A 13,980-nucleotide genomic window follows, 5' to 3' on the forward strand; every position below is an offset into this window, starting at 1 on the left:
AGCTGACCCAGTAGTCAAGGACTTAGAGACACACATAGATAGTAATCTAGCCATTGATCATCATGTGCCTACAGTGGTTTGGAAATCATTCTATGTTGCACAACTTATAAACAAAGGTATAGGATCTAAGTCCAAGGAAGTCATTGTTCCACTGTATTTAGCATTTTTCAGACCTATCATTGAGTACAATGTCCCCTTCTGTATGTAACTAACCAGGCATATCCAACAACTGGAACATCCACAGAGGTATCTCACTAAAAGAATACAGGACTTGAGTAATATGTCCTATGCAGACCACATCAAGGCCCTATCCCTGTATTCTGTCTCCTACAGGCTTTTGAGGAGAGATCTACACCTGGCATACAGGGCATTGTCAGACCCCACTCTGATGAACCTCCTGCATATCCACAAAACAAACAGTACCAGAATTAGCCATTCTGAAGACTTAAACCTTGCCTGTGATATAAACAGGACCTGCTGGAGAGATAGCTATGTATCCCAGAGACTACCCTGTCTATGGAACAGGCTACCCATCTATGTGAAGCTGAGTTTCTCCCTAATGCAATTCAAGTGCAACTTGGACAATTGGATGGGAAACCAGAAATTCATTCCTGGTTTGGCACCTATGTCTCTGATGCAAACAGGTAACCTGTAAATGGTTCAGCTCCCTGGTCCATGCTTACACTTATCAAAGATATCAGAGGTTGCCAGAGATTTGGGATGCATGACTAGGCTTATAAAGGCCCTTGTGGTCATTAGCCTAGTAAACACCTATGAACCTATGAACCTTTGTATGATAATATAAAAAGGATAGTAACTATCTTAGATTTAGTGAAATAAATGAATAAGAAATTGGCTCTACTTTGCTTAGATATTGAGAGAGCTTTTGTTTCTGTAGATTGGAACTACCTGTTTAAAACTTTAGAAGTGTTTGCATTTCCAGAATAGTTTATTGGAATATTAAAAAACTGCATAGAGACTCCAAAGCATATGTTAAAATTAGATCTTACATTTCTCAAGGATTTGCTTTAAACAAAGCCCAAATCAAGGTTGTCCCTTATTACCTTTACTATTTGCATTAGTTACCAAACCCTTAGCTAATAGAAATAAAAGAAATTATGGACTCTCAATTAATAGGTATTGCTGACCTAAAATACAGCTTTTTAAATATATTTTGCTAATTATAAGAAATTTAAATTATTCAGTCAAAGAAATTGATGAGGAAATTGAAATATTTCATAAAGTATTGCTGTTGAAATTTAATAAGAATAAAACTGAAACTTCAGTGTTAAATCAATTACTAGATAGTAAGTTTAAAGATGAAAAAGTCATTGAAGAAGTATTACTTCTTATTAAAAAAATGGAATGAATGTTTTTTTTTTTTACTTTTGTGGATAGGTTAGTGCTTATGAAAATTATATTATATTACCCAAGATTATATGCATATTACATTCAATAGCTCTAGTACCTGACAAAACATTTTTAAAGAAAATGGAAAAAAAACATTAACTTCATTCTTATGGTATGTTAAAAATTTGCTTATAGAAATCATGTAAGATTATGGGAGTATGATTGTACTAACTTCCCAGATATAGAATCTTATTCTATTGCTGCATGTTTTAACTGCATTATACTCTGAATAGACTCATCTGACACTAGTCAATGAAAAAACATCCAGGAGTAGAATATAGTAAATTATCATAAGTTTACTAAATATGATAAATTAGAAATATAAAAGCACAGAACTCCAATGCAAGTCAAACAGTCATCTTATAAAAAACATTCAGTGCAAGGCTTTTCCAAAGAAAGTTGGACAACAGCACCATTTTCCAGAAAGGCTGTATAAGCGCTTTCGTTCCTTTATTTCACCATAAAAACGGAACTTTTATAATGTGACTGGTTAAATTAGAAATATGTAATAATCCTTTCATCTGGTTAAAATAATGTACCTTAGAAGGAAATTCATTTTAATCTTTAGATATATATGAAATTAAGTCTTAGTTAAGAAATATGTTTTTAAAACTCCATTGATATCAACATGGACATTTTTGTGCTTTTCCATCTCACATACCTCTAGATTTAAGTAAACTCAGAAAAAATGTTAAAATGAATTTACTAAAAAAGGAATAGATTCGTATTATGGTCTGAGTGAAAAAGGAAAAGCCAAGTCCCCACAGTATTTAATGAAAGAATATACATTGGATGAATCTGATAACCAGTTAATATTATCTATCAGTAAGAAATTAAATGAATTTGTAAATAATATGAGTGAAGATGAACAGACCATTCTTCCTCCATTATATTAATGTATGCATGCTGTTATTGAAGGTAGACTGACCCACAAATGAAGCTTGTCCAAGCTACATAAGTTAATTATAAATAATAATTTTGATGCAGAATTCTGGAGCTTTTTAGTTAGTAGTGAGTTTAGTGACTCAATAGATGGTAAGAATAAAACTTTATTTCTTAAATCAGTTAGTCAAACTTCTTCAAGTTTATACTTGAAAGTTTTTACATGGAAATATATATATATATATATATATATATATATATATATATATATATATATATATATATATATATAATGTTTGTTACTCCTATAAAGTCTAGTAAATTAATTTTTCAGTTTAAATATACACCTGACCAACAGCCTCAACTTGATATTCAAACGTTTTTAATGAAAAACTTTTATAAAACACACTGAATTAAGTGCTTTTGTCCATTACAATGGACTTTTTCAGAATTAAATTAAAGCTGTCATACCTTCTCCTTTTAACTCATAGTAGGCAATTAAGCTTTAATAATACACTTAACCGAACATTCAAACTTTCCAAACTAATTAACATATTTATAAAATCACTAATAAATATTCCACCTTAAACTCAATTAGACTGGATTTTGAAACTCCTCAACTTCAAGCAATCAATCCACTCACAAACAAACAAACCACCTCCTTACATTACCAACAATAACAACCCCAACCAATCCACAAACAAACACTTATCGCACTAAACAACAAACAAACTTACCTCCTACACTCCTACAATTTGAACAACTCCAATTCAACAATCCTTTCTAAACAAACTCAGCAAGACAAAAACAAAACCTTATTCATCCTGATCCTGTAAAAAATTTAACCAACATCAACATCCATTTAAACTTCCTCAGAACCAAATCCACTGGATGACCTTGGCTCTCTCCAATACAAAATTCCAAACTTACCCCCAACAAATACAACCATAGTAACTTTCAGAGTCCATTCCCTTAACACCCTAACACCATGGTAACATCAAATCAAACCAGAAACAAACCCATAAACTTACCATTAAAGATAAAAACTAAAAATCACTATTCAATACCAACAGAACCAACACCAAAAACCTAAAACAATTTTGGTCAGGAAAAAACAAAAACAACCACCCAAACAAAACCAAAAAAAAAACCCAAACAAACGCCTAACAGGGAAACTGAATCCCAATCAAATCAGGCAATAACCAACACAAATAAAACAACTTCAGACAGTCACTCCAATAACCATTTCACCAACACCTTTAAACACAAAACCACTCCACCCCCAAAACAGCACACACATACAAAAGCTCACCAATCTGCCCTCACCTCTACATCCACAAGCCTCTATCCAAACTCAAACCTTTGCACCAAATATAGGTCCACAAAAATATAATCCACTCAAAGCAGCCAACAGATAGCCTTAAACCAAGAAGCTCAACTAATAAACCAAACTATAACCAAAAGCAACCAACAGAACTGTTGGAAAATCTCCAGAACAATAACTTCCCATAGGAGGTAACTATAAACAATCAATACCAAAAATTATTGTACCCTATCTCCACTTTATCCAATCTCAATACGCTTGAATAATTTAACATCACATCCTACATCACCTTTCAAAATAACAATACCTTTGCATCAACCAACAACTCTTTACTCACCAAAATATACATTGCCTGTACTGCAATACTGGTTCTTCACAACCTCTATTCATCGAAACCAGAAGCACAACCTGTTCTGCTTCCTCTGCAGATCTAGTTTTAGCAACATAAGCATCTTCATATGGTCAATAGACCTCCTCTCCTATATTCCTTCTCCAACCTAAAGCTTCTCTCAACCAAACCTACAGTGGTTCCCCTCTCACTTGACTAACAGAAGCAGTACAGTGGTTCCGGACTTCCTATCTATCCAGAAAACAAGCAGTCCTATTGGACATGAATCCATCCTTCCACTCACAACTACTACCTTGTCTCTCATTTCATATTGTTTAGTCCCACTTCCCTCTTTAATCTACCACTTTAATTAACCCACTTCCCTCCCTTTCTCTCATCTGCTTCGCTTCATCAACCTCACAACTCCACTCATCTGCTCTACTTTCATCTGCAGCAGTCAAATGGTTCCACTCCTCGTAACTCCCAAGCAACAAAAAAACCAAAACTACCACTTTTCACCCCCACAAACCCCAAACCCTAAAACTACTACTTTTGTATCCTCTAAATCCACTGTCATCCATCCCCTCCTCCACCATAACGCCCATGAAATGTCATCAATTCGCCCTATTCCACTAAGCTGCTGGCGTAACCATGAACAATCAGTCAAAAAAAAATTGGTATTCAATTACAGACTTCGTCTCCTTAAGATCTATGTTAATACAGTGCCAACTCTAGCCCAAACTACCCCTATTTCCATGTAGCAGATCCTCGTTCCTCCTTCCTTTATCAATAAGTCCTCTCAAAAACTTCAAAACTCCTTCAACCCACAATCTTCACATCCCTGCCTAAATCTCTACTGGCCTCTTATTGCCACACTCATCACCATTAAACTATTAACTGTCTAATCTTTAAAACTTCCAACTAATACTACTACAAGCAACCTATCACTACTTTAAAATTCTATCATCCCCTTCTACAACACACACCCATACTTAAACCTCTTACCCTAACTAAACTCATCACTCTAAACAAACTTTCACTTTTTCAAGCAGGTAAAGGCACTTCCTTACTCAATCACAAATCAGAATCTTAAATCAGGAGATTCCTTATTTACTTACATGTTTGATTTTACAGGAAAACCAATCCCCCTACTGACATATCCTTTCAATCAAAAAAAGCTGGAAACGACTCTAATAACTCCACTGGCAACCCTAACTTGCTCCAAGCCTCATGACTGAACTTAGCAAATTTACTATTTCTCCTCTCATCTGCCCTCTTGTGCACTTTTTGCTGCTCTGTCCAAACTTAAACTGACTTCCACGGGTCCCTCTTTTTTTTTTCTGTTCTATTGTTCTTGTTCTCTGTTTCCTCCCTCACCTCTTTTATTGTCTGTCTGACTCCTTCTTTTTTTTCCTGACCTCCTATCCTGTTTTTACCCCTCACAACTCCCTTTCCTCTCCCTTTTTCCCCTTCCTCCCTCTTACTTCTTCCCTGACCTCTCACTAAGTCCTCTCCACCTGCCTTAACATTTACTCCCCTTTTTTCTTTTTCCTTTCTCTCATCCTTGCCTTTATACTTTCTACTTCTCTTTTTACTTTCCCAAAATCTTTAACCCACTAACTATCCGTTTTACTCACTTCTTAACCACTTTTACTATACACTAAAACCTTCTTGATTTTTCACTGGACATTTATGGACATTACATTTTTTAAATATTTATATTTATGTTATTCTCTGTTTCTCCTCTCCCATTCTTAATTCACAATTCAGCCTCTTTTAATCTTTTTTCACATACAACGTTGTGTGTAACCATATTATTAATAAAAATAGTTTTAGTTTTATTTTGTATAGTTTAGTATACTAGTATAGTTAGTAACTTTAGTGTGTTTTTAGTTTTAGATAGTGTGGAGTTTTTCTCCTCGGGCCTCTGCTGGAAATGGACATGCATCTAGCCAGACTAGCCCGGTTAACAAATATATATATATATATATATATATATATATATATAGAGCTGTGTGTATATGTTTGTGTGTGTGTGTGTGTATATATATATATATATATATATATATATATATATATATATATATATATATATATATATATATATATATATATATATATAAACAAAGAACTGAACATATAACCATATAAAGTACTTATGAAAACATATTTAAAAACATTTATCTGATTTCTACCTCAGCATAGGTTGCAAGGAGTGGCCTTAGATCAACTGGCACCCTAGGCAAAAGGTCTCCACGGCACCCCCCACCACACTACCTGGTGCCCCCATTCTGGTCTACCTATACCAAATAAATATTGGAAAAGCGCCCCTACCAGAGCAGTGCCCTAGGCAGCTGCCTAGTTGGCCTATGCCTAAGGCCGGCTATGGGTCATCACATCATTAATACCTGGAGGAAAATTTGCACACAGTTTAATCTGCCATTTGATCTCCCTAACTTCATGGAGAGTTTTAATATCACCCCCCATAATTGATCTTAACTTGTTCTAACAAGGCAAATTTAAAACCAACACAAGACTTACTTAAAGATAAATGTTTACAAATGGCATTATTAGTATTTTTCATTTTTATATGGTAAGTGTGTTCATAAATCCTGTTCCTAAATGGTCTGTCTATTTTGCCTACATAGAACGCTGGACAATGACAATAAATCACCAAATGAGCTACCCCTTTTTTTCAGATAATTACTTCTAAAGATTCTGATTCTTCACCATATTTTATTCTCTAATATAATTGAATCTGCCTGCAAAATGTACTGACATTGATTACAAGACCCACAATTGTAAGTCCCTTTAGTGTTAAAAATGCTCTTATACAAACAACCCCTCTTCAAAAAGTTGCTTAAAATTAGAATACATTTTGTATACAAATGTAGGTGAATGGCCTGTAATTCCAGAAATTTCAGGTTAGTGGTTAAAAGTGCCATGCTTTCCAAAATAATCTGCTTCACTTTCTTGAGTTGACAGACGTACCTAATATCATCTATCTCTCATATCTAGCAGATTGTGATGTTTGTACAGGTTGTGACGGACACATCCCTAAAAGCAGCTTATATTTATTACCCCATTGTGACAAAATGTATTCCTTTGTCTCATTAACAAGGTATAATGGGTACCGTCTCTCTAAAAACAACCTTGGTATCAACTCCAACTCGGCTTTGACATTCTCAAAATCAGATGTCATCTTTGCAGCTCTAACCATTTGACCTTTGACTGTACTCATGTTTGATACAATGGGTGGCTACTGTTATATTGCAGATAACAATTACTAAAGGTGGGCTTTTTATATAGTCTAGACCTAAATATTTTATCCTCATTAAAGACCATTGTGTCCAAATAATTGATGCTTTCAAAGCTAAAACAATGGTTAAACTTTAGAAATGAAAAAGAAGCATTTAAATATATCATAAATTTTTGATTTCTCAGACCTTCCATAAAATAAAAAATATCATCCAAGTATTTCACATAAAGCCAAATGAATTTCTTGTAAAAATGCTATCACAGTTCTATTTTCCCATTCTAGCAAAACTAAATTTGCATACATAGGGGCCTCAGGGTGCTCCCACCACCACCCCTTTAATTTGCTTAAAATATTTCCCTTCAAATGAAATAACATTATTATCTAGAACAAAAGATGTCATATCTCTAATTAAATCAAGACTCTCAATACCTAAAAAGTTTAACCTTAAAATACTCTCATACAAGAGTCCCAAACCATCATCCTCAGTATTATTGAAAATAAATCAATAACATCAATTGTGAGAAAAACAATATCATCAGCCCATAAACCATCATTTAAACCTACTCAAAAAAATCTCAGAAATCAATAAATAAATGTTCCACCATTTTATAAGTTGGTTTCAGCCATCTATCAATAACAATTCCAAACAAATATGCCTTTGAATTCTTTCCTGAGACAATGGATCCTGAAAAGGGTGGTTGCACCAAATCTTTGTGAATTTTTGGTAACCTAAAAATGGTGGCTATAAGCAGATATTTCACACTGAGAAAATTAAATAAATCCTGAGACAACCTTTGATACAATAAATATTATTCTAATAAGGAACAATATGCCTGTAATTAATATTAGTTTCATTAACTGAAACAGGAAGATAATTCTCACCATTCCTCAAAAGCTCAAACATAACCTTAGAATATTCCAATTAATCAAACAGTACAATCCTCCCACCCTTATCAGGCTTCATAATCCAAATTGTTGTAGCTTTCTTCAACTCATCCAATATTGTTTACTCATTTTTAGTTAAATTACTATAAAAATACTTTCTATTTTTTTCTACGACTTTTATTTTATATAAATTTTCAATAATAATTTTCTCCAACATAGCTAAAGAGGGATTCATGCAGTGATTGAAAGTGCTCCTTTTCCTAAGCCTTCAGGAGGAGACTGATTACCTTGTACTTTATTTTTGTAAAATATGGCTAAATTGAACTTTCTAAAATAGAGTTTGGTTTCTAGAACTGTATCCACTTTGTTAAAATTTATAACGGGGACAAACTTCAGCCCCTTAGAAAAAATGATAAACTCATCTAATGTAATCTCATTTGTAGTATAATTATATATATGAAAATAATTCAAACTGTAAACATCATCAGACTTTACTATCTGTGTGTGTCTTCCATGTTCACCCTAACTCTGAAATTCCTGCATTCTATTCTCAGGGTCTGACCCAAATCTAAATATTCCTCCTGTGTCCATTTTGGGTCTTTGAAAGTTACTTCTGTGACAAAAAAGATTTTTGCTCATCCTTAAACTTAGCCTGCTTGTTATTTTTAGTGATATTAACAACAGACTAATTTCCACCAATGACAGACTTCCCTGAATATGCCATATGATTTGTGCACTGATGCAAATCCCTTCTTATTTTTTTAATTTTCCTATCATAAATCTTGCTATGTTTACTTTCAACCAATACAAATTGTTTATAATAAAACTCTTCCCACAGATCAAAAATGCAACCTTTTTTATATCAGCGTTTAGTTTCTCTACATCCGTTAACAACTGACTAGATTTTATAAATGTGTTATTTATTTGGAATGTTTGAATGTCAATTAAGTGCATTATTGGGCTTAATTGCCTACTATGAGTATAAAAGGAAAGGGTGTGACAGCTTTAATTTGATTCTGAAGCAGTCCAGCTTAATGGACAAATGCACTTAATTCAGTGTGTTTTATAAAAGTTTTTCATTAAAAACATTGGAATATTAAGTTGAGTCTGTTGGTTGGGTATATATTTCAAGTGTACTGAGTCTTTTTTACTTTTTTACACCTAAAACATTTATTTTTTGTACTTCAGTTTGTTGGAAATGTAGTAAACATGTAAAGGCTGATTGGATATACATGTTTATGGATTGTAAAATATTAAATACATATTGGGAAGAAATAAATATGTTTTTAAGGGGTTATTGTCTGATAATTGTTCTTTAACTAGATCAATAATACTAGTGAATGTTTTACATTCTGTATCTGTAAAAGTGAAAGAGAAAAAAATGCTGTGGGCCTTCTTGTTAGTTACTAGAAAAGTTATAAAAAATAGAAATTTAACTCAGTTCCTATGTTCAATGAATTTTTAAATTTAACAGCAATACTATGTAAAACTGAAAAAGAAGCGATCAGAATAAGATCTATAAATCATAATGAGACTTCTAGTGGTTGGGATAATCTTGAAATGTTGCTATTGAAATGCCAAGATTCTTAATGTGTTGAGTGTATAAGATCACCTTGATGATTCAATGTATTTATATCAGAAAGAAGTGAACAGAATAAGATATATAAGTCATAATGAGACTTTTAGTGGTTAGGATCATCTTGAATGTTGTTGTTGAAATACCAAGATTCTTAATGTGTTAATTCTATAAGAATATCTTCATGATTCAATGTATTTAAATCATTGTATAACAATATGTGAAGTTGAGTTTCTTCCTTTTCTGTGTATATATTGTAAAGATGTTAAATTAATACAAAATTTCTAAAAAAAAAAAAGAAATTGCTGATTAGCACTAACCATAGTTAACAGCCATGCAGATACCAGCAAATTGGCTGATAATGAGGTATTTCCTCATTGCAGCTAACATGTCTCTGAACCACAAATTGCTGTCTCATGGAAACAGTCCCTTTTTACCATTGCTGTTACCAGACAACTGAGACTGTTTCTGTATCCTCAGGTATGTATATGTATTATGAAGTCTGAATAGTGTAAGTGTGCATGTCTAAGGGGGGTAGGGGTGTCAGGCATTTTGAATGCACCATCTGCAGCTAGATTAATGTGCTATGCTTGCAAGGATCATTAAAACTTTGTTTTTAGGTGGCTCTATATGCAATGAATACACTATTTTCACTAATGACATAACTTCTCTTCTAAAACCATATTCTCAATATGTTTTTGCAATTACATTTAGAAGCTACTGTATTTATAAAACTCAGTTTACCATTTTGTCAAAATGTTGGCTTCACCAGATGACCCCAGACTGGGGTTGGGGGTTAGCATGGAGGTTATGTTCTACGAGGTTTAATTTTCACATTTGGGAAGCATGCCTAAGCTAAAAATGCTGTCTGTGTTCATTAAACTTGTAATCACCTATAAACCAGAACTCATACCCCTCTCCTCTTCAATAGCATTATTTATTATTATGATTAAACCATATTAATATTTGTCTAGAATTAGTTTTTCCCTTGGCTACAATAGGTTGTAAGAAATCCTGCCTACCTGTAATAATATGCACTCCTTGTCTCAGAATCAAATTTATAGCATATATATCTTTAATTAAGTCCAAAGCCAAGATGCACATCTAGGTGTCAGCGCTGATGGAGCTCATATAGTACTGCTTACTAGAAAAGGACAGTAGAGAACAGTTTTAGCCATTATGTTTGTTTTCATTATGGATATGGAGATGGCCATACAACAAGGTATTTACTGCCCAGAAGTTCTATTTCCTGTAACCTTATATGAACAGTGCACTGTGCAATTCATCACACCAGTCTTAGCTATGCCAAACGTGCTGCACTAGTTAATGAGCTTCAAATATTCTATGGGAAATTAGCCAGTCACTGGAGTGAAATGATGCAAACATAGTTATCTGAACTTTAGACAATAAGCATATTACCACAAAATTTTTTAGTCAGGTACTGTGCTGACTGATTTGCAACTAATCTGAAACAAAGCTTATCATTGCTTTGCATTATATGCTCAACTGGTTAGAACTGCCACATCACCTAGCCTGTACTCAACTTCTTCTAACTCATAAAATACGATATAACCTCTTCCCTTCTGTCCCTTCAGTACTTCATCACTATCTCCCAAACTGACCTCTGAGCTCTTAAGACAAAAACCTGCTTGAAATCTGTAAGCCAAAAAAGTATGGGACAAAGGCTATACTTAACACAGAATAGCCAAACGATGGAGTTCTATTCCAGATTCAATCAGAACTGTATCTATCCTCCATGTATTTAAGTTCTCTCTCAAAAAATCAGTCACTAACTCATGTCTATGCCCATGATCCTCACCTGCATGATCTACATCAACAAATTCTCCACATTCTCACTAACCGCTCACCATACTAGCTATACCTTTCAACACCTGACATCTCCCCATTCTTTGGGGGGAAGTTGTATCTTTTTTTTAATATTTTTTTCCTAGCATGCTTTATTGTATTATATGTATTCCTCTGCCAAATTGTACGTGTATATGTATATATATATATATATATATATATATATATATATATATATATATATATGTGTGTGTGTGTGTGTGTGTGTGTGTGTGTGTGTGTGTGTGTGGATTCCCTTTCACAAGGTCAAAATTTCAAAACTTCGAACTGCAAACAATCGAGACCGTAACATAGAAGTTCTGAAGCTTTGAATGTTTTGAATGGAGATTACTGTACAACGTAGAACAAAACATTTATCATTTTCCTCAATGTAATGTGATCTTGGAGTTGGTATTTTTATTTAGCAGGAGGTGTGGGGGGGGGGTGCAAATTTTTTTGTTTGTTTATATTTTTCTTTATTACAATTTCGATGTTTCAAAACTTCGTCTCAACTATTTGCAGTTAGAAGTTTGAGACTTCGAGCTTGTAAAGTAGATCCATTTTAACTACCTCTATTGGACTGTTTTATTTGATATTATCTAACCCTTTGGAACTTTTCTCCCTAGGCTTTTGCTGAAAATGGATATTTATTACCCAGTAGGACTTTGTCTTAACTGAAATTTGCTTGTCTTTTGACCTTTCCTAGGTTGCCATCTTCTGTGATGTAAACCACAAAGTGGTAAGACAAATAAGCCCCAAGCTTTACCGCTTCCCCTTTCCCTTTGCTTTTTCCTTTCTTATCTTCTTTCTTCTTCTTTTCTTCTTTTGCACCTTTCTTTTTGCCACTTTTGTTTTCCTTCTCTGCTTCTTTGGCTGCCAGTTCTTCTTGAAGCTATTGAAAGAAAGACAAATAACAATATAATGTTGAATGTGTATGTTTCTCTTGACAACACAGATGTTAATTCATAGAGCGTGAAGAAAGAAATGAATAAAAACATTTAAGTCTGAATAAGATTCAAAGTAATAACAGGCAAAACATATGTACCCTTATACAGCAATTCAGTTTTTATCAAAAGGGATGCGTTAAACAATTACAGCCTGCTGCACAATTAATTTGTATCTGTACACATATTTAGATGCCACTAATGGTCACTTTATAAATGGAATACAGTTACTTGCTGATACTGTCCATTTATATTGCTTTCAGCATATTTTGCTTAAAATATGAAGAAATGATTTAAAAATATAATATGTTTTGTTACTTGGCTGGCTAGTGTTTTTTATGACATGCTTTCAAATTGATTGTAAGCCACAAACCTCTATTTAGAATTATAGCACTACCTTACTTAACATAAATGGAACAAGTTAACCTTTTCTGATTTATCTTGGCAACTGCAGCACTATGGTCTCTGGTCTGGTGTTTAGTCAGGTTATACTTTTTTTATTTTATTTAGAAACAAATCATCAGTTACTTATTTTGAATTTGTTTAGGGTATAATACATTGTCAGCACAATTAATGTACTAAGAATATAATATAAGCTAAATTAATGAATAAAAACATGACCCTCTCACTGCATTTAGAAATAAGACATCAGGCTAATCTGTATCATGACCATTGTCTTTATTCTTCCCCATTCACATAATAGCAGGCTTTGGCACCCACTGCATGGCCTGTTGGTATTTTTGGTAAGCAATGATGTTCCTTAACTATATGCAGTTGATAAAAGCAATATCACAGAGAACAGCAGATGGTCATTTAAGATATAATGTATATAGCTGTGAGGCTAATATGGTAGCCTTAGCAATCTGCATGTCATGTGGCACACAGCAGTTAAAGAGAAATTAGCTGGACTATAGATTTCATGGAAGTTACACCACAACTCCTATTTCTGTTTATTTGAATAAACCTCATAGATGTCACATCATTACTACTGTCTCTATTGGAATGTAGACCTCATGAAGGTTACACAACTTCTCCTATCTCTGTTTATTTGTTATTAAAAATCCTAGAATGACATGGCATCAAAAGTTGGATATCTGCCAGAACTAAATAAATATATCTATGAAAGTAAACAAAACATATCTGTTTAGGCATCTCTGTGTTTGGAAGTACAAAAGTATAATTCACATTGGAAATATGACTCAATTGTCAATTACTTTAATTCTTCTGCTTAAAAATAGCAAACAAATAAGCTCCGGATTAAAACAAATGACTTATTTCTCACTGCAAATGACCTATTTCTCACTGCATGTGGATTAGCTAAAATTTCATACAATACAGTGTTCTGCATTCCTGTATGTTTCTGAAGGAAAATCATCTATCTCAACAGGTTCCCTATAATAATCAAACTGAGAGACATAAGAAATGGAGCGCAAAAATGTTAAGAGTAAGTGTGAACTGCACATTAAATTCTGTATTCTCAAGGCAGGGGCTCTCTGATGTTTTCATGTGTGGCAAATGTTCATAGGC

The 13,980-nt window shown here is 33.5% G+C and overlaps 1 protein-coding gene across 1 annotated transcript in view; it reads right to left on the reverse strand.

The window, feature by feature from the left end:
* Nucleotides 1-13,980, reverse strand: part of IQCA1L (IQ motif containing with AAA domain 1 like) — a 1,829,164-nt gene that overhangs the window by 1,018,292 nt on the left and 796,892 nt on the right. The window contains exon 8 of the mRNA XM_044067599.1: nucleotides 12,276-12,401. Within this exon, the coding sequence (XP_043923534.1) occupies nucleotides 12,276-12,401 (126 nt within the window). The remainder of the gene's footprint in view (nucleotides 1-12,275; nucleotides 12,402-13,980) is intronic.

This window comes from Protopterus annectens, chromosome 3.part1, assembly GCF_019279795.1.
Source record: "Protopterus annectens isolate FY-2018-M chromosome 3.part1, PAN1.0, whole genome shotgun sequence".
Taxonomy (NCBI): Eukaryota; Metazoa; Chordata; order Ceratodontiformes; family Protopteridae; genus Protopterus; species Protopterus annectens.